The sequence below is a fragment of the Rhinoderma darwinii genome, chromosome 3 (assembly GCF_050947455.1).
Source record: "Rhinoderma darwinii isolate aRhiDar2 chromosome 3, aRhiDar2.hap1, whole genome shotgun sequence".
Lineage (NCBI taxonomy): Eukaryota > Metazoa > Chordata > Amphibia > Anura > Rhinodermatidae > Rhinoderma > Rhinoderma darwinii.
This window is the reverse complement of record NC_134689.1, coordinates 90,328,611-90,352,218: the sequence shown is the minus strand read 5'-3', so window position 1 is coordinate 90,352,218 and position 23,608 is coordinate 90,328,611. Positions and strand designations below refer to the sequence as shown.

Genomic DNA, 23,608 nt, shown 5'->3' with positions numbered 1-23,608 from the left:
TCATGTCTTTGACAGTGGGCAAACTTACAAAATCAGCAAGGGATCAAATACTTCTTTCCTTCACTGTATATATATATATATATATATATATATATATATATATATATACTACCGTTCAAAAGTTTAGGGTCACTTAGAAATTTCCTTATTTTTTTAAAGAAAAGCACCGTTTTTTTCAATGAAGATAACATTAAATTAATCAGAAATACACTCTATACATTGTTAATGTGCTAAATGACTATTCTAGCTGCAAACGTCTGGTTTTTAATGCAATATCTACATAGGTGTATAGAGGCCCATTTCCAGCAACCATCACTCCAGTGTTCTAATGGTACATTGTGTTTGCTAACTGTGTTAGAAGGCTAATGGATGATTAGAAAACACTTGAAAACCCTTGTGTAATTATGTTAGCACCGCTGTAAACAGTTTTGCTGTTTAGAGGAGCTATAAAACTGACCTTCCTTTGAGCTAGTTGAGAATCTGGAGCATTACATTTGTGGGTTCGATTAAACTCTCAAAATGGCTAGAAAAAGAGAGCTTTCATGTGAAACTCGACAGTCTTTTCTTGTTCTTAGAAATAAAGGCTATTCCATGTGAGAAATTAGACACCTCACAGGTCCTCAACTGGCAGCTTCATTAAATAGTACAACCAAGGGCAAAGAAAAAGCCATATCTGAGACTGGCTAATAAAAGGAAAAGATTAATATGGGTAAAAGCACACAGACATTGGACAGAGGAAGATTGGAAAAAAGTGTTATGGACAGACAAATCGAAGTTTGAGGTGTTTGGATCACGCAGAAGGACATTTGTGAGACGCAGAACAACTGAAAAGATGCTGGAAGAGTGCCTGACGCCATCTGTCAAGCATGGTGGAGGTAATGTGATGGTTTGGGGTTTGCGTTAGTGCTGGTAAAGTGGGAGATTTGTACAAGGTAAAAGGGATTTTGAATAAAGAAGGCTATCACTCCATTTTGCAACGCCATGCCATACCCTGTGGACAGCGCTTGATTGGAGCCAATTTCATCCTACAACAGGACAATGACCCAAAGCACACCTCCAAATTATGCAAGAACTATTTAGGGAAGAAGCAGGCAGCTGGTATTCTCTCTGTAATGGAGTGGCCAGCGCAGCCAATCCAACTTGTGGGAGGGCCTTCTGGAAGCATGGGGTGAAATTTCTCCCGATTACCTCAGCAAATTAACAGCTAGAATGTCAAAGGTCTGCAATGCTGTAATTGCTGCAAATGGAGCATTCTTTGACGAAAGCAAAGTTTGAAGGAGAAAATTATTATTTCAAATAATAAGTGACCCCAAACTTTTGAACGGTAGTGTAGATAAAATATTTTATTGAAATAAAAATTCCACACAACCCTCGTTATCCATTTTATTGAGAATAAAAAAAAAACGCAGTTATCGAAGTAGACTTCGAATCTGAAGTAGTCGAACAACCGAACTTGTAAAAAAACACAAACACACAAAAATAATTAGTAACACATCAAAAAGGAAAATAATTCTTATACTTACCTTTCCTGGGTCCAGTGCTGGAGCTGCAATGTCAGTGAGCTGGGCCCTATATCTAACCCTATAATGTGTGATACTGTCTGCTGGGCCCTATATCTAATCCTATCATGTGTGATACTGTCTGTTGAGCGACTTTATCTAATCCTATAACGTGTGCTACTGTCTTCTAAGCCACTGTATCTAATCCTATCCATAGCTATAGGGTCGTAGTGCTATAGATATGCTGTCTCTTATATATATATATATATATATATATATATATATATTCATACACATGCACACATTTTTTTTTGTTGGGGGGGTACATATGTTTTGGGGCTATTCCCCCTGATGTTTTAAGTCCTTAGTAGCGCCCCTGGCTGCTAGTGCTACATTGTTGGATCACTTAGGAGATCCAGCGATGCAGCTGAAAGCTGCGGGCCATCGGCCATGAGAAGTTTGGGGGAGGGGGGCCCAAGAAGAACCTTTGCATCAGGGCCCATGAGCCTTTTGCTATGCCCCTGGCCACATTCATTTGTATCTGGGTCCTCAGGACTTAGATACAAATGAATACTATAGGCTGCAGGTCACGTTTGGCTTGCAGCCTATAAGGCACATGATGAGGTACTGCATCACGCCGGTCTGCGCATGCATCTAGTCCGGAGGAGTCACACGCGTCCAGCTGGAGCGGCCGCCACGGGGTAAGTGAAGTAAACTGTATATATTTTTTTAGGTCGGGACTATCGCTGTGTATATATTCAAGGAGGGAAGTTTTTCTCCGTTACACTATATACAAGGGGGAGTTCTGGGTGGCCCTATATACAAGGGGGAGGGTAGCGCTGTGTGGGCCTGTATACAAAGGGGGGGAGTGCTTTGTGACACTATATACAAGGGGTGGAGTGCTGTGTGGCACTATATACAAAGGGGTGGAGCGCTGTGTGCACTATATACAAGGGGCAGCGCTATGTGTCCCTATATGCAAGGGGGAGCGCTGTGTAGCCCTATAAACAAAGGGGGAGCGCTGTGTGACACTATATACAAAGGGGGAGTGCTGTGTGACACTATATACAAGGGGGGAGTGCTGTGTGACACTATGTACAAAGGGGGAGGGCTGTGTGACACTATATACAAAGGGGGAGTGCTGTGTGACACTATATACAAGGGGGGAGTGCTGTGTAGCCCTATAAACAAAGGGGGAGCCCTGTGTGACACTATATACAAAGGGGGAGTGCTGTGTGACACTATATACAAGGGGGGAGTGCTGTGTGACACTATGTACAAAGGGGGAGGGCTGTGTAGCACTATATACAAGGGGGGCTGTGTAGCGCTATCCACAGCAGTATGTTTGTGGCGTTCTTTATAGGGGGGGCTTTTTGGTGCTATTTACAAGAGGGGGAGGGCTGTGTGGCGCTCTCTACAGGGGGGCTGTATGGCACTATCTATTGGTGGGCTGTGTGTAATGCTCTCTACGGTGGGATGTGTGATATCTACAGGGGGCTGTGTGTGGCACTATCTATGGGGGTGTGTAATATCTACAGGGGGCTGTGTGTGGCACTCTGTACAGGGGTCTGTGTGTGGCACTATGTGCAGGGGGCTGTGTGTATGTGGTGTTTTACAGTGTGTGGTATTATTATATTCAGGCGCGCAGTGTTTGGTGCTATTATATTTAGGGGCACAGTATGTGACACCAATGATTACTTTATTTTCGCTTATAGGTGTGGAAATGTTGGAAAAGTGAGGAGCCGAAGACATCTGAGTGGCAAATTCTGCAGAAATGAGTCATGGCCGGGAGAAGTCGTCATGAGATCTGGACCGGATAGAGAAGAGGAAAAATACTACTAGAATCTGAGACGTCGTCACCTGTGAGTCACTAATTTATAGAGAATCTGTCACCTCTCCTGACATGTTTATTATAGGAAATCCTTGTATTTCACAAAAAGTCTTTCTGCAGTCCAGGACTGATAGACAATTCCCCTTGTCAGGAGGATGTGTCCCAGCACAGTGTGATACTGTCAGTATGTAGGGGACACAGCCCTGTGACAAGGGGAATCGTAACAACCATTTGTTAATGCTTGGCCAAAAAGGTAGTGTTAAAAATAGTTATGGGGCGGCGGTGCGGAAGGGGGGCCCAACCAAGTTTGGGTAACAGCCCAGAGCCTATGGTCTACTTAATCCGCCACTGGGCTCACACACACACTGCTCTGCCCTAAAATCTGTCCGAACAAGGGTTAAAAATAAACCGGCTTATATTTTTCTATTATATAGAACCATTATTGCCAGCAATGACAATGGGTCATCATTTTACCTCATAGATACATCAGGGAGATATAATTATGACTTATTGCCATGGATAGAAAAAAAAAATACTGTAGATAATAGACAATTAAAAGCTGGTTTATGGTTTAAGGCTGGGTTCACACAACCTATTTTCAGGCGTAAACGAGGCGTATTATGCCTCGATTTACGCCTGAAAATACGGCTAAAATACGGCTACAATTCCATTTTGGAAACTACACCCCTCAAGAAATTTTTCAAGAGGTATAGTCAGCATTTATAGCCCACAGGTTTTTTGCTAAATTTATTGGAACTGGTCTGTGAAAATGAAAATCTACTTTTTTTCTGAAAAAACATACAATGTTTTCGTTTTTACAAGGAATAAAGGAGAAAAAGCACCCCAACATTTGTAAAGCAATGTCTCCCAATTACGGCAATACCCCATATGTGGTAATAAACTGCTGTTTGGACCCACTGCAGGGCTCAGAAGGGAACGAGGGCTATTTGGATTTTGGAGCACAGATTTTGCTGGAATGGTTTTCGGTGCCATGTCGTGTTTACAAAGCCCTGGAGGGACCATAATAGTAGAAACTCCCCAAAAGTGACCCCATTTTGGAAACTACACCCCTCAAGGAATTTTTCTAGGAGTATAGTTAGCATTTTGACCCTACACGGTTTTTGCTGAATTTTTGGGAATTATGCCGTAAAATTGAAAATCTAAATTTTTTCTAATAAAATGTAGTTTTAGCTCAGATTTTTTCATTTTTACAACAGATAAAGGAGAAAAAAAAAAACAATATTTGTAAAACAAACTCTTCTCAGCACAGCAATACCCCATATGTGGTAATAAACTGCTGTTTGGACACATGGCGGAAGTTAGAAAGGACGGAGCGCCATTTGACTTTTGGAGCTCAAGTTTTGCTGGAATGGTTTGCGGCCCCATGTCACATTTGCAAAGCCACTGAGGGGCCAAAATAGTGCAAACCCGTCAAAAGTGACCCCATATGGGAAACTATACACCTCGTGGAATGTATCTAGCGGTATAGTGAGCATTTGGACCCCACAGTTTTTTTGCTGAATTATTGGGATTATGCAGTGAAAATGAAAATCTACATTCTTTCCACTAAAATGTTGAATTGTTTTCATTTTCACAAGGAATGAAGGAGAAAAAGCGCCCCAACAATTGTAAAGCAATTTCTCCCGAGTCCGGCAATACCCCATATGTGGTCATAAACTGCTGCTTGGATACACCGCAGGGCTCAGAATGGCAGGACTGCTACTTGGCATGTAGATTTTGGTTGATTGTTTTTTGGGCGCCATGTCGCATTTGCAGAGCCCCTGAGGTACCCGTACGGTAGAAACCCCTGAGAAGTGACTCCATGTTGGAAACTTTACCCCTCAGGGTAATCATCTAGGGGTGTACTGAGCATTTTGATCCCACAGGAGTTTCATAGATTGTATTAGAATGAGGCAGTGAAGATGAAAAAAATTTTTTTTCCCCAAAAAGATGTCGTTTTGCACCCATTTTTTTTTCCCACAAGGGGTAATAGGAGAAAAAACAACACATAATTTGTTACCCAATTTATCCCGAGTACGGCAATACCCCATTTGTGGCCCTAAACTGCTGTTTGGGCACATGACAGAGCTCAAAATGGAAGGAGTGCCATGTGGCTTTTAGAGCACAGATTTTGCTGGACTAGTGTAGGGGCGCCATGTCGCATTTGCAGAGCTCCCTTAGGTACCAGAGTAGAGTGTAAAACCATGAGAAGTGACCCCATTTTGTAAACTACACCCCTCAAGGCATTTATCATTTGCCTGGACATATGACAGGGCTTAGGAGTGAAAGGCGCATGTGAGGCCTATTTTGGTGATTTTTGCAGCATTAGCCCACAATGGCAGAGCTCTGGGGTCAAATAGTAAAACAAACCCCCAAGTAGTGACCCCCATTTTGGAAACTGCACCCCTGAAGGCATTTTGACCACACAGGTTTTTTTTTCTATTAGAAATGAATGCTCAGTGGATGGTGCAAAGTGAAAATTGCAAATTTCCACAGGTATGTGCCATTTTAGTGCACAATATTTTGTGCCCAGTTCGTGCCACTAAAGACAAATACCTCAAACTGTTAAGCGGGTTCTCCCGGGTATGGCGATGCCATATATGTGGACGTACACTGCTGCTTGGGCACGCTGCAGGGCTCAGAAGGGGGGGAGCGCCATTTGGCTTTTGGAGCGTGGATTTTGCTCGCTAGTTGTTCTGTTTGGGGTATTACTGGTATTTCAGTTTATGATGTGGGGGTACATGTAATCTGTGCGGAGAACATCAGGGTATAATAAGAGGGTATAATAATTATCCACAGATGTGTGGCCGGTGTCACACCGATAAATGGTGCCCAATCTTATCTGCTTTTTTGGACACTCTGCACATTTTGCATCGCCATATTCTGAGAGCCAGAACGTCTTTATTTTTTCTCCAACAGAGCTGTGTGAGGGCTTATTTGTTGCAGGACAATCTGTAGATTTCATTGGTACCATTTTGGGGTACATGCGATTTTTTGATCACTTTGTATTTCATTTTTTTGGCAAGCAAGGTGACCAAAAACCTGCAATTCTGATGTTTTTTATAATTATTTTTTTATGGCGTTCACCATGCGCTATTAATGACAATTTCAATTTATTCTGCGGGTCGGTACGATTACGGCGATACCATATGTATATAGTTTTTCTTATGTTTTGCAGCGTCTGCACGATAAAATCACTTTTGTTTCAAATAATTTATTTTTGGTGTTACCATATTCTGAGAGCCATAACTTTTTTATTTTTCTAATTTTGGGGTACATGCAACTTTTAGATCCTTTTTTTTATTCTGTTTTTCGAGGGGTAGTGACTAACAAACAGCGATTCTGGAATAATTTTTTATTTAATTTTTTTACGGTGATTCTTCTTGTGTGGTTTCCTGGCCCTGCTGCAGCTTCTGAACTATTTGACCCTGCTTCATACTGACCCTGGCTTACTGAATACTCTCCTGCTCAGCGTTTGGTACCTTGTACACTCCTGGTTTGACTCGGCTCGTTCACTACTCTTGTTGCTCACGGTGTTGCTGTGGGCAACTGCCCCATTTCCCTCAGCTTTGTGTACCCTTGTCTGTTTGTCTGTCGTGCACTTACTGAGCGTAGGGACCGTCGCCCAGTTGTACCCTGTCGCCTAGGGCGGGTCGTTGCAAGTAGGCAGGGACTGAGTGGCGGGTAGATTAGGGCTCACTTGTCTGTTTCCCTACCCCCACCATTACAATAGTGCAGTGTTTTAGAGCTGTCAGCTATTCACTGACAGCAAGCCTATTAGGCTTCGCCTCCCGACGGGGCCTAATAGGCTTCCGTACTAGGAAGCGATTGTTAGGCTACGGTTGTCATAGCAACCATCGGAACACCCGCAGGTGCCGATGGTTATCATTAGCAACCATAGGGTACGATCTAATCACTTAAATGCAGCCAAAGCTGCATCTAAGGGGTTAATCGGCCAGATCGGAGCTTAGCTCCGTGCCTGGCCGTTAAAGCACGATGTCAGCTGTGACAAACAGCTGACACCCGCCCCCGTGGCAACCATCATGGTTGCCAACAGGCTACAAGACACTTCGATGCATCGATCGCGTTGATCGATGCATCGAAGGGGTTAATCGGCCGGATCGGAGCCTAGCTGAGGTCCTGGCCGTTACAGCGGGGTGTTGCACAGCCGATACCCGGCGGTGATAGCGCTGGCTCAAGCTGAGCCAGCGCAATAACATACACTACGTCATGGAGTTGTTATTGGTCAGTCTGCTTTGACTGACCAATCACAGCGATCGCCGGCAGGAGACCGCTGTGAATGGTCCCCTGCCGTCTTACTGTGCCGATCAACTGTCATAAACAGTTGACGGCACAGTTCTGTCACCTTGTCCTTTGACAGGGTGACAGTTTTTAGCCAGGACGCACCGGTACGCCCTGGTGCCTTAAAGCACTTCAATGCAGGACGTACCGGTGCGTCCTGGTGTGGTAAGGGGTTAACAGGTTATTCAGAGTGAAACATGAACGGGACAAAAAATTAACAAAAAAGACAATGTTGAAAATCACTTTTTTCCTATATTCACGCCGCAAAAATAAATGACATAACGTACACAGCAAATATTTAGTACACCCAAACTGTGCAGGAAAAAAATACAATTTAGCTGCTGAACGGGCAGAGGCAAACACGGCCTGGTCATTAACCCCTTACCGCACCAGGACGCACCGGTACATGCTGTATTGCAGTGCTTTAAGGCACCGGGACGTACCGGTGCGTCCTGGCTAAAAACTGTCACCCTGTTAAAGGACAACTGTGCTGTCAACTGTTTATGACAGTTGATAGGCACAGTAAGACGGCAGGTGAGCAATCATAGCGGTCTCCTGCCGGCGATCGCTGTGATTGGTCAGTCACAGCAGACTGACCAATCACAGCTCCATGAGGTGATGTATGTGATGGCGCTGGCTCACCACCACCGCTGTCCGACACCCCGCTGTAACGGCCAGGACCGGAAATAGGCTCCCATCCGGCCGATAAACTCCTTAGATGCAGCGAGCAAAGCGATCGCTGCATCAAAGCGTCTTCAAGCCTGTCGGCAACCATGATGGTTGCCACGGGCACGGGTGTCAGCTGTTTATCACAGCTGACATCATGCTCTAACGGCCAGGACCGGAGCTAGGCTCCGATCCGGCCGATTAACCCCTTAGATTGCACGCTATGTTTGCTAATGGCAACCATCGGCACCCGCGGGCGTTCCGATGGTTGCTATGGCAACCATAGACTAACAATCGCTTCCTAGTATGGAAGCCTATTAGGCCCCGCCGGGAGGCGAAGCCTTAGGCTGGGTTCACACGACCTATTTTCAGACGTAAACGAGGCGTATTATGCCTCGTTTTACGTCTGAAAATAGGGCTACAATACGTCGGCAAACATCTGCCCATTCATTTGAATGGGTTTGCCGACGTACTGTGCAGACATCCTGTAATTTACGCATCGTCGTTTGACAGCTGTCAAACGACGACGCGTAAAAATACAGCCTCGTCAAAAGAAGTGCAGGACACTTCTTTCAGACGTAGTTTGAGCCGTTCTTCATTGAAGTCAATGAAGCACAGCTCAAAATTTACGGCTGTCAGAGAAGCCTCGCAAAATGCGAGGAGGAGCAATTACGGCTGAAACGAGGCAGCTGTTTTCTCCTGAAAACAGTCTGTCTTTTCAGACGTAAATGCCTGCTATCGTGTGCACATATCCTAATAGGCTTGCTGTCAGTGAATATCTGACAGCTCTAATCACTGGCGTAGCTATAGGGGTCGCAGCGGTCGCAATTGCGACCGGGTCCCGAAGCCAGGGGGGCCCACGGCCCCCCGCACTACATCAATAAAAAGTTACTATAGTAACTCGGGCCGCGGGCCCCTGTTACTATAGTAACATACTTTACTTACCTTCCTGGTTCCGGATGGCAGCGGAGGTCCTGACGTAAAGCGCTGTGCGCAGCGCATGACGTCACCACGCTATGCGCCGCGCACAGCATCGAGACGACAGAACTCCCGCCGCGGCCGAAGAGGAAGGTAAGGTTAGCCCTGACTGGCGGGGTCCGACTCCTGGGACCCGCCAATCAGCTGTTTTGAAGGGGCCGCAGCACTCGTACGAGAGCTGCTCCCCTTCATTCCTGTCACTTCATTCCGGTCACACTGTGAATCCGTGTTGGCGATTCACAGTGTGGGCGAGTAGTGAAATGAAGGGGAAGCAGCTCTCGTACGAGTGCTGCGGCCCCTTCAAAACAGCTGATTGGCGGGTCCCGGGAGACACATCAGCTATTGATGGCCTATCCTGAGGATAGGCCATCAATGTTTAGGGACTGTACAACCCCTAAGCCTACGATGTAGCAGGCTTAGGGGGCCCATGAGACAGGATCACAGATTGTGTGATCCTGTCTGCTGGGCCCTGTATCTAAGCCAATCACATGGTAGGCTTAGATACATGGCCCATGCGTGATCCTGTCTGCTGGGCCCTGTATCTAAGCCAATCACATGGTAGGCTTAGATACATGGCCCATGCGTGATCCTGTCTGATGGGCCCTGTATATAAGCCTACCACACTGTAGGTTTAGATACAGGGCCCCAGCACACAGTAATCTTATACTGTATAAGATTACTGTCTGCTGGACCCTGAATCTAAGCCTACGTTGTGGTAGGCTTAGATACAGGGTCCCACAGACAGTATCACACATGGGCCCTGTATCTAAGCCTAACACACGTGTTACTAATCATTTTGTGTGTTTTCTTACAGGTTCGGTCGTTGGACTTCGTCGGATTCCAGGACTACTTCGATGACGGCTTTTTTTTTTATTAATAAAATGGTTAATGAGGGCTGTGTGGGGTTTTTTATTTCAATAAAATATTTTTTCTATGTCTTTGTGTTTTTTTTTAAACTATATTACTACCGCCTTAGTAATGGCCTCCGGCTGATTGACAGTATCCATTGCTAAGGCGGGGCTTAGTGTTAGCCGATGCAGAGGCTAACACTAACCCCCTTTATTACCCCGGTACCCACCGCCACCAGGGGTGCTGGGAAGAGCCGGGTACGATCCAGTACCTGACCATCTGTAGTCATGGTCGGCCACTGGGGTGGCCGCAGGCTGGTATTATCAGGAGGGGAAAGGCCAAAAACAGTGGCCCTTCCCACCCTGGTGATGCTAGGCTGCTGCTGCTTTATTGTATCTGGCTGGTTATTAAAAATGGGGGGGACCCCACGTTATTTAAAAAATAAAAAAAAATTGGAAAGAACGATGTGGGGTCCCCCCCAATTTTCATAACCAGCCAGATACAACACAGCAGCAGCAGGCAGCATTACAAGGGTGGGAAGGGCCACTGTTTTTGGCCTTCCCCAGCCTAATACTACCAGCCTGCGGTCACCCCGGTGCCTGCCCGTCACTACAGATGGTCGGGTACTGGTTCGTACCCGGTTCTTCCCAGTACTCCTGGTGGCGGTGGGTACCGGGGTAATAATGGGGGTTAGTGTAGCCTCTGCACCGGCTAATATTAAGCCTCGCCTTAGTAATGGAGGTTGTCAATCAGCCAGCGGCCATTACTAAGGTGGTGATAATAAAGTTTAAAAAGATACAAGCACATAGAAAAAATATTTTATTGAAATAAAAACACAACCCTCATTAACCATTTTATTGAGAATAAAAAAAACGCCGTCATTGAAGTCCTCGAATCCGAAGTCCAACAACCGAACCTGTAAAAAAACACAAACACACAAAAATAATCAGTAACACATAAAGAAGCAAAATTATTATTCTTACCTGTCCTGGGTCCAGCGCTGGAGACGCAATGTCAGCGAGCTGAGCCCTGTATCTAATCCAATCATGTGTGATACTGTCTGCTGAGCTGTGTATCTAATCCAATTATGTGTGATACTGTCTGCTGAGCTGTGTATCTAATCCAATCATGTATGATACTGTCTGCTGGGCCCTATATCTAATTGTATCTTGTGTGATACTGTCTGCTGGGCCACTGTATCTAATCCTATCATGTGTGATACTGCCTTCTGAGCCACTGTATCTAATCCTATCATGTGTGGTACTGTCTGCTGAGCCACTGTATCTAATCCTATCATGTGTGGTACTGTCTGCTGAGCCACTGTATCTAATCCTATCATGTGTGATACTGTCTGCTGAGCCACTGTATCTAATCCTCTCATGTGTGATACTGTCTGCTGAGCCACTGTATCTAATCCTATCATGTGTGATACTGTCTGCTGGGCCACTGTATCTAATACTATTATGTGTGATACTGCCTTCTGAGCCACTGTATCTAATCCTATCATGTGTGATACTGTCTGCTGAGCCACTGTATCTAATCCTATCCATAGTTTATAGGGTCGTAGTGCTATAGATATGCTATGCTGTCTCATATACACACTTTTTTTTGGGCGGACACATATGTATTGGGGCTATTTCCCTGACATTTTAAGCCCTGAGGGTATGTTCACACGGCAGCGTCTGTTACGGCTGAAATTACGGTGCTGTTTTCAGGAGAAAACAGCACCGTAATTTCAGCCGTAATGGCATGTGCAGGCGTCTTTCGCTGCGTCCATTACGGACGTAATTGGAGCTGTTTTTCTATGGAGTCCATGGAAAACGGCTCCATTTACGTCTGAAGAAGTGACAGGCACTTCTTTGACGCGGGCGTCTTTTTTACGCCGCGCCTTTTGACAGCGGCGCGTAAAAAAAAATGACCGTCGGCACAGAACATCGTAAGACCCATTCAAATGAATGGGCAGATGTTTGCCTATGCTATTGAGCCGCATTTTCGGACGTAATTCAATGCTAAAACGCCCGAATTACGTCCGTAAATAGGGTGTGTGAACCCAGCCTTAGTGACGCCCCGGCTGCTAGTGCTGCATTGTTGGGTCACTTAGGAGACCCAGCGATGCAGCTGAAAGCTGCGGACCGTCGGCCATTAGAAGTTTGCGGGGGGGGGGGCCCAATAAGAATTTTTGCATCGGGGCCCATGAGCCTTTAGCTACGCCCCTGGCTCTAATACACTGCACTATGTAGGTAGTGCAGTGTATTAGAATAGCGATCAGGGCTTCATGCCTTCAAGTTCCCTAGTGGGAAAAAAAAAAGTTAAAACAAGTTAATAAAAATGTTGTAAAAAAGTAAAAAAAAATAAGTTTCATGTTAAAAATACTATAACAGCCTTTTTTCCTATAATAAGTCTTTTATTCTAGGAAAAAACAAAAAACGTTACAAAAAAAGTACACATATGTGGTATTCCCGCATCCGTAACGAACCGAACTATAAAAATATCATGCTATTTTACCCGCACGGTCAACACTGTAAAAAAATTTAATAAAAAACTATTCCAGAATCGGTGTTTGTTAGTCACTACCCCTCGCAAAATAGAACAAAAAAAGGGATCTAATAGTTGCATGTACCCCAAAATGATACCATTAAAAACTGCAGCCCGTCCACATGTATAGCATCGCCCAACCTCGGGAGAACCCGCTTAACAGTTTGAGGTATTTGTCTTCAGTGGCACGAACCGGGCACAACATATTGTGCACTAAAATGGCACATACCTGTGGAAATTTGCAATTTTCACTGAACCATCCACTGAGCATTCATTTCTAATAGAAAAAAAAAAACCTGTGTGGTCAAAATGCTCACTATCCATACGCCAAAGTCGGGTAGGGGAAGAATGGAGCGGGCTCACGGAGTGAACCCGATTCATACGATGCTGGTGTCGGCTGTTTGTTACAGCCGACACCTCAGAGTAACTAGCGGCATCGCGCTCGAGCGCGATCCTGCTAGTTTAACTCGTTAAATGCCGCGGTCAACAGAGACCACAGCATTTAAATCGTTAGAAAGAGGGGGCCGACCCACTCTAACAGCTCATCGCGTCCCCCGTAACGCAATCGCGGGGGGGGGGGGGGGGCGATGGTTGCTACGACTGCCTGGGGGCCTAATGAAGACCCCCAGGTCTGCTATCTTTGTACACCTATTAAGCCCTGCCGTTGCCTGTCAGAATCACGATATAATGCAATACAATAGTATTGCAGTATATCGTGCAAGCGATCTAACGATCGCTGGTTGAAGTCCTCTAGGGGGACTAATAAAAAAAAAAGTAAAAATGAGTTAAAGTTTTTTTTTTGTGTAAAAAAATATAAAAAGTTCAAAAAACTCCCCTTTTCCCATTTTCCCCCTAGAGCTTAGTAAAAAAAAAATTAAATAAACATAATTGGTATCACCGCGTCCGTAAAAGTCTGAACTATTACAATATATCATTATTTAACCCGCACGGTGAACTCTGTAAAGCAAAAATTGTAAACGCCAGAATCTCTATTTTTTGGTCACCTAATCTCTCACAAAAAATGAAATAAAAAGTGATCAAACCGTCGCATTTACACCAAAATGATATTATTAAAAACTACAGCTTATCCCGCAAAAAATAAGCCCACATACCACTTAATCAATGGAAAAATAAAAAAGTTATGGCTCTCGGAGGTTTTTACTTGTAAAAGTAGTAAAATATAGAAAAAACTATATATATTTGCTATCGCCGTAGTCATATTGACCCAGAGAATAAAGTCAACATGTTGTTTTAATTGCACAGTGAATTCCGTAAAAACTGCGCGCAAAAAAACATGGAGGAATCGCTGTTTCTTTCATTTTATACCCCACAAATAATTTTTTTCCCGTTTCCTAGTACATTATATGGCAAAATAAATGGTGCTACGAAAAACTACAATTCGTCCCACAAAAATCAAGCCCTCATAGTACTATATCGACAGAAAAATAAAGACGTAATGGCTTTTGGAAGGTGGGGAGGAAAAAACGAAAATAAAAATCTGAAAAAGGGCTGCGGCGGGAAGGGGTTAATAAAATGCCTTCAGTTGTGCAGTTTCCAAAATTGGGGTCACTTCCTGGGGGTTTGTTTTACTATTTGACCCCAGAGCCCTGCCATTGTGGGTTAATGCTGCGAAAACCACCAAAATAGGCCTCACATGCGCCTTTCACTCCTAAGCCCTGTCATATGTCCAGGCAAATGATAAATGCCTTGAGGGGTGTAGTTTACAAAATGGGTTCACTTCTCAGGGTTTTACACTCTACTCTGGTACCTAAGGGAGGTCTGCAAATGTGACATGGCACCCGTATACCAGTCCAGCAAAATCTATGCTCTAAAAATCAAATGGCGCTCCTTCCATTTTGAGCTCTGCTATGTGACCAAACAGCAGTTCAGGGCCACACATGGGGTATTGCTGTACTCGGGGGAAATTGGGTAACAAATTGTGTGCTGTTTTTTCTTCTATTACGCCTTGTCGGAAAAAACTAATTGGGTGCAAAACTACATATTTTTTGTGAAAAAAATAAATTTTTCATTTTCACTGCCTCATTCTAATACAATCTATGAAACACCTGTGGGATTAAAATGCTCACTACACCCCTAGATGATTACTCTGAAGGGTATAGTCAGTGGCGGATTAAGAAGACCATGGGCCCTGGGCTGTTACCCAAACTTGGGCCCCCCTTCTCCACCGCCACCCTGCCACGCCGCAACTATTGCTAACACTACCTTTTTGCACAAGCATTAACAAATGGGTGTTACGATTCCCCTTTTCAGGGCTGTGTCCCTACATACTGACAGTATCACACTGTGCAGGGACACAGCGCCAACCCCCCATGTAGACAGCGCCACACACACACCCCCCTGTAGATAGAGCCACACACACACCCCCCTGTAGATAGAGCCACACACACACACCCCCCTGTAGATAGCGCCACACACACACACACACACACACACACACACACACACACCTGTAGAGAGCGTCACACAGCCCCCTATAGATAGCATCACACAGACCCCTATAGATAGCATCACACAGCACTCCCCCTTATATATAGTGCCACACAGCACTCCCCCCCTTGTATATAGTGCCACACAGCGCCCCCCCCCCCTTGTATATAGTGCTACACAGCGTCCCTACACTGCAGCCCTGGGATGACATTTTATCCCATATGACTGCTGCAGCCTGTGATTTTGCCTGTGTTTGGCTGCAGCGGTCACATGGGGTGAAACGTCATCCCAGGAGGCCGGCCCGGACAAAGAAACAGAATTCTGGGCAAGTATAAGATTTTTATTTTTTCTAAATTGCGTTTTTACATAACATCTGCTATCTGTTGCAGGTTTTACCTCCCCATTGAATTAAATGGGGAAAACCCGAAACGAATGAGCAACGTTTAAGCAAATACAATTGACATGCTGCGGAATAAAAAACCGCACCGCAGGTAAATTTCGGAGCTTTTTTTCCCCCACTTATCATTTACGCAGCGTGTGATGAGAATTGTTCACATCTAATCTACTCTGATGCTACTGTATTAGGGCTTGTCCACACTTAACAGAATTGCTGCGTATTTTCCGGCCGGAAAATACGCAGAATAGGGTAGCAGCAAAGTGAGTGAGATTTACCAAATCTCATCCAGACGCTGCGTAAAATTTCCGACCAGACATTTTGTCCTGCGGTGTGTATTTCTCATGCTGCAGCATGTAAATTCCTGCTGCGGAAAGTGGACTGAATTGCTGCGTTTTTTCAGAGGAGACGTCACCATCTTTCAACATTGAGAAAAACGCAGCAAAATATGCACCATTTTCTGCAGCAAAAATGCAGGAAATGGTGCTTTTTTCCTGCTGCAAAATTTCTGCTAGTTTCTGCGGAATTGCTGCAGAAATATATATATATATATATATATATATACATACACGCACACACGAGTATGCACATTATACACATCACAGACACACACGAGTATGCACATTATACACATATAAAGTACACACACGAGTATGAACATTATACACATATAAAGTACACACACGAGTATGCACATTATACACATCACAGACACACACAAGTATGCACATTATACACATATAAAGTACACACACGAGTATGAACATTATACACATAAATTACACACACGAGTATGCACATTATACACATCACAGACACACACGAGTATGCACATTATACACATATAAAGTACACACACGAGTATGAACATTATACACATATAAAGTACACACACGAGTATGCACATTATACACATCACAGACACACACAAGTATGCACATTATACACATATAAAGTACACACACGAGTATGAACATTATACACATAAATTACACACACGAGTATGCACATTATACACATCACAGACACACACGAGTATGCACATTATACACATATAAAGTACACACACGAGTATGAACATTATACACATCTAAAGTACACACACGAGTATGCACATTATACACATCACAGACACACACAAGTATGCACATTATACACATATAAAGTACACACACGAGTATGCACATTATACACATATAAAGTACACACACGAGTAAGTACATTATACACATATAAAGTACACTCACGAGTATGCACATTATACACATATAAAGTACACACGAGTATGCACATTATACACATCACAGACACACACAAGTATGCACATTATACACATATAAAGTACACACACGAGTATGCACATAATACACATATAAAGTACACACACGAGTATGCACATTATACACATATAAAGTACACACACGAGTATGCACATTATACACATGTAAAGTACACACACGAGTATGCACATTATACACATATAAAGTACACATTGTAAACACACATGCACTTACCTTTTATGTAGGATATTTGTGAGTCTTCACTGCAGCTCTTCTCCTGCTCACAGCCCGACACAGAGCCCGCACAGTCTCCCCTCCCCCATGTCCCGACAGCTAGCAGCAGGAGGAGAGATGTTTAGAGCAGGGAAGGGGGGCTGGAGGGGGAGCTTCTAAAGCAGCAGAGACCACGGCTGCTAAGTAGGAGCGAAGCTACCCTCGTCTCATGACAGGTGTGGTCCTGGCACCGGGGCTCCCTCTGGTGCTAGCGACGAGGGGGTTTGGGTGGCTATGGGCCCCCTGGGAGCCTCGGGCCCCGGGCGGCCGCCCCAACCGCCCTAATGATAATCCGCCACTGGGTATAGTTTCCAAAATGGAGTCACTTCTCAGGGGTTTCTATTGTAATGGTACCTCAGGGGCTCTGCAAATGCGACATGGCGCCCAAAAAACAATCAACCAAAATCTACATTCCAAGTAGCAGTCCTGCCTTTCTGAGCCCTGCGGTGTATCCAAGCAGCAGTTTATGACCACATATGGGGTATTGCCGTACTCAGGAGAAATTGCTTTACAATTGTTGGGGCACTTTTTCTCCTTTATTCCTTGTGAAAATGAAAAAAATGCAACATTTTAGTGGAAGGAATGTAGATTTTCATTTTCACTGCATAGTTCCAATAATTCAGCAAGCAAAACAGTGGAGTCAAAATGCTCACTATACCGCTAGATAAATTCCACGAGGGTTGCAGTTTCCCAAATGCGGTCAATTTTGCGGGGTTTGCACTATTTTGGCCCCTCAGTGGCTTTGCAAATGTGACATGGCGCCGCAAATCATTCCAGCAAAACTTGAGCTCCAAAAGTCAAATGGCGCTCCGTCCTTTCTAACTTCCGCCATGTGTCCAAACAGCAGTTTATTACCACATATGGGGTATTGCTGTGCTCAGAAGAGTTTGCTTTACAAATGTTGGGGTGGTTTTTCTCCTTTGTATATTGTAAAAATGAAAAAATCTGGGCTAAAACTACATTTTATTCGAAAAAATTTAGATTTTCAATTTCACAGCATAATTCCCATATATTCTGCAAAAACCGTGTAGGGTCAAAATGCTAACTATACCCCTAGAAAAATTCCTTGAGGGGTGTAGTTTCCAAAATGGGGTCATATTTGGGGGTTTCCACTGTTTTGGTACCACAAGACCTCTTCAAACCGGACATGGAGCCTAAAATATATTCTAATAAAATAGAGGCCCCAAAATCCTCTAGGTGCTCCTTTGCTTCTGAGGCCGGTGTTTCAGTCCATTACCGCACTAGAGCCACATGTGGGATATTTCTCAAAACTGCAGAATCTGGGCAATAAATATTAAGTTGCGTTTCTCTGGTAAAACCTTCTGGGTTAAGGTTATGTGCACACGAGAACTGTCTTTTACGTCTGAAAAGACAGACTGTTTTCAGGAGAAAACAGCTGCGTCGTTTCAGCCGTAAATGCTCCTCCTCGTATTATGCGAGGCGTCTTTGACGCTCGTAAACTTGAGCTGCTCTTCATTGAATGCAATGAAGAACGGCTCAAATTACGTTGCAAAGAAGTGTCCTGCATATAATGTATATAAGTGCCCTGCACTTCTTTGCCGAGGCAGTCAATTTACGCGTCGTCGTTTGACAGCTGTCAACCGACGACACGTAAATGACAGGTTGTCTGCACAGTACGTCGGCAAACCCATTCAAATGAATGGGCAGATGTTTGCGGACGTATTGTAGCCCTATTTTCAGACGTAAAACGAGGCATAATACGCCTCGTTTACGTCTGAAAATAGGTTGTGTGAACCCAGCCTAACAGAAAAAACTGTATTACAAATTAATTTAGTAAAAAAAAATGAAATTTGTCAATTTCACCTTATTTTGCTTTATTTCCTGTGAAACGCCTAAAGGGTTAAAACGCTTTCTGAACGCTGTTTTGAATACTTTGAGGGGTGCAGTTTTTAAAATGTGAATTATGGGGACTTTCTATTATAGAAGAACCTCAAAACCACTTCAGAACTGAACTGGTCGTTGTAAAAATCGCCTTTTGAAATTTTCTTGGAAATGTGAGAAATCGCTGCTAAAGTTCTAAGCCTTGTAACGTCCTAGAAAAATAAAAGTATGTTCAAAAAACGATGCAAACATAAAGTAGACATATGGGAAATATGAACTAGTAACTATTTTGTGTGGTATTACTATTTGTAAAGCAAATACATTAAAATTTTGAAAAATGCAGATTTTTTAAAATTTTCTCTACATTTTAGTGTTTTTTTACAAATATATATTCAATTTAACGACCAAATTGTTTCAGTATCATAAAGTACAACATGCCATGAGAAAACAATCTCAGAATCGCTTGGATAGGTAAAAGAATTCCCACGTTATTACCACATAAAGTGACACTTGTCAGATTTGCAAAAATCGCCTGTCCACAAGGCCAAAACAGGCTTAGATACTAAGGGGTTAATGGTAATTGTTGAGTCTATGGCCAGTTTTAATGACATTGTAAGAAGACGCTAAAGCTCTTATAAGATGTGTATTCTACATAACATGACTGTCTCTATTCGCTATCCATGACAGGTCACCGCAGAATTTACAGCAATAGAATAGTAATAGTTTATTTTGTATAAATTGATAAACTGGGTCAGCGCACAGCTCTCGTACAAAGCAGGTTCGGCCTTCACAACCGTTGCCATGACAACTGCTACACCCAGCGGCTACAAGCAGAACCACACAGATATCCTAGGAACAAACGGTCCGAACTGTCTCCCTATTGGTGGGATTCCTTCCGTCAATCACAAACTTGGACACATTCCTCCCTGTGCGTTTGCAGAAGGTAAATAAAGCTCAGTGATTGGACGCTCCTATCCGCAGCCGATAATCATCCTTCTCAGCCATTGGCCACGATTCCTGTCACTGAAATTAGCTCCGTGAGCTTGGCGCATGCGCGTAGTGAGTGATTAAAGTACTGGTCCAAGGATTTGGCAGTTCCCGGCGTAGGTGTCTGTGGGAGCCGGTGTCACGTCTGCTACTCGGGGATTGTTCCAGAATCGTCGCAAATATGCCGGTAATGAGGGGATAGGTGATGTGACTGGTAGATCCTGTATTGTATACCTGAGGTGACAAATCGTCCGTTCAAATGCAAGGCCTCCCCCTCCCAGTACATCCCTGTATGTAGCTGGGAAGTGATAATGACACATCCCATACAGATAGGAGGATGCGCTGCCCATACCACAGGACTATATGGACTAGGGAGGTCACGATACCAGAATTTAGACTTCGATACCGATACTTCGTGTAGTATTGAGATTTCCATACCAAAACGATGCTTTGCCAACAGTAAAATAAGTTCTTCCATTTTCTGATGTGAGTCACGAGATGTGATCTATTTTGAATGTGCCTCACATTAATAGTAATTAACCCCATTATGTTTCTCAGTCATAATGGGTTAATGTGTAAGGTACATGATGGGGTTAATTACTATTAATGTGAGGTACATGGAGGTTAAATTCATCGTACCTCGTGCCTTACACTAATAAGTGAAAAGTTTTTATTTTTTTTACATCGAACACATCATAAATGACGCAAAAAAATTGTTGTGCAGGTTATTACGGCCGCGCCAGTACCGAATATGTGTATTTTATGTATTGAGACTTATTTTAATATTTATTGTAACAAAAGTTGTATGTATTTTTTTTACTTAATATTACTTTGTTTTTACTTCATTTTTAATCTTTAATGTACTGGCATATATCTATATTACAGTACATTAGCCTGTGTACGGATAGTACACAGGCAGTTGTTAGGACATACCTAAGTGTGCCCTAACAGGAAATATGGTAAGACAGCCCTGGGGTCCTTCAATGGACCCTGGGCTGTCTGCCCATATATGGTATGTCCCTCGATCCGTGACGCGATCCAAGGGCATCCCCCCCCTCTCATTTTCTCCTGAATTCTGCAGTCATCTTTGATCGCAGCATTCAGGGAAATAGCGGCGGAGATGAGCGGTTTCTCTGATCTCCGCCGTTATAGTGCGGGGCTGCGGCTGTGTAACACAGTCATTGCCCCGCGCCTGACATAAGTGCGCGTGCGGTTAGCATGAGGCGATGCGTCCGGCGCTGCACTAATGAGCGGCGGCGCAGGCACTGAAGACAGAACATGGGGGTGTTTTGCACAGCGCCCGCCATGTTCTGTCTTCAGTGCTGCCGCTCATTAGTGCAGCGCCGGCCGCATCGCATCATCCTGACCGCGCGCGCACTTATGTCAGGACTCAGGAGCGGGGCAAAGACTGTATTACACAGCCGCAGCCCCGCTCTCATACATTCATGTGTTACAATACTGAGCTGTGCGGCCGCACAGCTTAGTATCGAAATACATGAAATAACGGTATCGAACCGTTTGGGGATGCAGAGTATCGAAGTTTCGATGCATCGTGCATCCCTAATATGGACTTGGTCACAGTCAAGGCTGCCTGATAATAAATATATCATTGTATACTGTAAGAGTTATTTTAATTGGTGCGAAGTGACAGCAAGATGGGGCACCACACTGCGGCTTTGACAGTTACATCTCCTCATGTTATTGGGTGTATATTGTTTTGTTGCACCTGATTTTTTTTTTTTTTTTGCAATTCTGTTAAATACTTTATAACTATAAAAAGTTTATTCTGCCGCTGCCGTAAAGCTGCGAGTTTCTGCATTTCCTTCTTTACCTGCATTAAAATGAATGAATCTTGTTTTTTTTTCCCCCACTGCTTTTGCATGGCAGTAGGGCCACAAGATCCTGTCACCCCGCCATCGCTACATGTGACAGTATCCTCTGAGCTCTATCAGTATATGACAGCTTTATGAGTTTTCTGCCACTTTTCTCCTAAAGTTCCTTAAAGGTAAATATGTTTTATCCGCAGATCAACAAAACCGAGAAACCAGAGTCTTGTGACAACGTGAAGGTTGTGGTGCGATGTCGCCCTCTAAACGAGCGAGAAAAGGCGATGGGTAACAGGATGGCCGTCAATGTGGATGAAATTCGAGGGACTATCGCTGTCCACAAAGTGGACTCCATGAATGAGCCTCCAAAGACATTTACATTTGACACGGTTTTTGGAACTGACAGTAAACAGTTGGATGTTTATAACTTAACAGCCAGGCCTATCGTAGATTCTGTACTAGAAGGCTACAATGGTGCGTATCCGCTGTAAGACCGCGGAGGGTTTAGTCTCTTTATCTTTAGGCTTGTGCTACATCTTGACATCTCGCACAAATTCACTTTCTGCAAATGCAACTTTCATGCATCTTGGTTATCCGACGAGCGTATTTCACGTCCGTGTGCCGTACGTTTTTTTCACGGACACTTACCTATGAAATTCACTAGGGCCGTTCACACATGCAGTGTTTTTCACACAGCGTGTGTCCGTTGTATGAAACTCACTGCATGTCCTATTCTGGTTAGTTTTTGCTGATCACGCACCCATTGATGTCAATGGGTACGTGAAAATCACGGACAACACACGGACGTAATAAGCACCAACACTGACATCAAAAATTGATGGCACACAGAACTGTAAATCAGGAAAAACGGTGGGGTTAATCACTACTAATGTGAGGCACATGGAGGTTCAAAACTCCTAATATCTCGTGCCTCAAGTTAATAAGTGAAAGAAAGCCGTTTTTATTTAATTTTATAACCGCGCAAATATGAATCTCCCTAGAAATGTGTTATTACGGTCACGACGATACCGAATATGTGTATATTTTATGTATCGAGACTTATTTTAATGTTTATTGTATGTGGTTTTTTTTTATATATTTTTTTATTTTTAAACTCTAATGTGCTGGCATATATCTATATGCCGGTACATTAGCCTGTGCACTGATTGTACACAGGCAGTTGTTAGGACATACTTCAGTTTGCCCTAACAACAGGAAATCTGGTAAGACAGCCCTGGGGTCATTCAATTGACCCTGGGCTGTCTGCCCATATATGGTGTACCCCTCGATCGAATTCCCTGTGACGCGATCCAAAGGGCATCCCCCCTTCTCATTTTTCCCTGATATAGCGGCGGAGATGAGAGGTTTCTTTGATCTCCGCCGTTACAGCGGGACTGTGGCAGTGTAATACAGCCATTACACATTAGACAACAAATGCGCGCGCGGTCACCATGAGGTGATGTGGCCTGCGCTGCACTAATGAGCGGCGGGGTAGGCACCGAAGACAGAACGTGGGGGGTGTTTTGCAGTGCGCCCGCCATGTTCTGTCTTCAGTGCTGCCACTCATTAGTCCAGCGCTGGTCACATCACCACGTGCGCACTTCACAGGAGCGGGGCAATGGCTGTATTACACAGCCACAGCCCCGCTCTTATACATTCATTTGTTACTATACTAAGCTATGCGGCCGCACAGCTTAGTATCGAAATAACGGTATTGAACCGTTTGAGGATGCATCGTGCATCCCTACTGTACAATATCCCACAGTTTTAAGTCAGAGGCACGTTATAAGCTGTTCTAAAACAGGTTATTACATTGGCTGCTTTGCTGTATTAGTGCCCTAGTATATTATCATGGGTTCATCAATGGCAAATCTATTCTTTATAGGGGCATTTAAAGT

At 44.1% G+C, this 23,608-nt stretch overlaps 1 protein-coding gene across 2 annotated transcripts in view; it reads left to right on the top strand.

Annotated features, from left to right (window-relative positions):
- The first annotated feature begins 19,930 nt into the window (after positions 1–19,930).
- The window catches only part of KIF3A (kinesin family member 3A), a 77,958-nt gene continuing 74,280 nt past the window's right edge, over positions 19,931–23,608 (top strand). Inside the window, exons 1-2 of one of the 2 annotated variants that reach the window (XM_075856459.1) lie at positions 19,931–20,071; positions 21,911–22,184. In XM_075856459.1, the coding sequence (XP_075712574.1) occupies positions 20,066–20,071; positions 21,911–22,184 (280 nt within the window). In that variant the 5' untranslated portion in view covers positions 19,931–20,065. Of the gene's footprint in view, positions 20,072–21,895; positions 22,185–23,608 lie in introns of those variants that run through there. The other variant, XM_075856458.1, reaches the window with a different exon arrangement.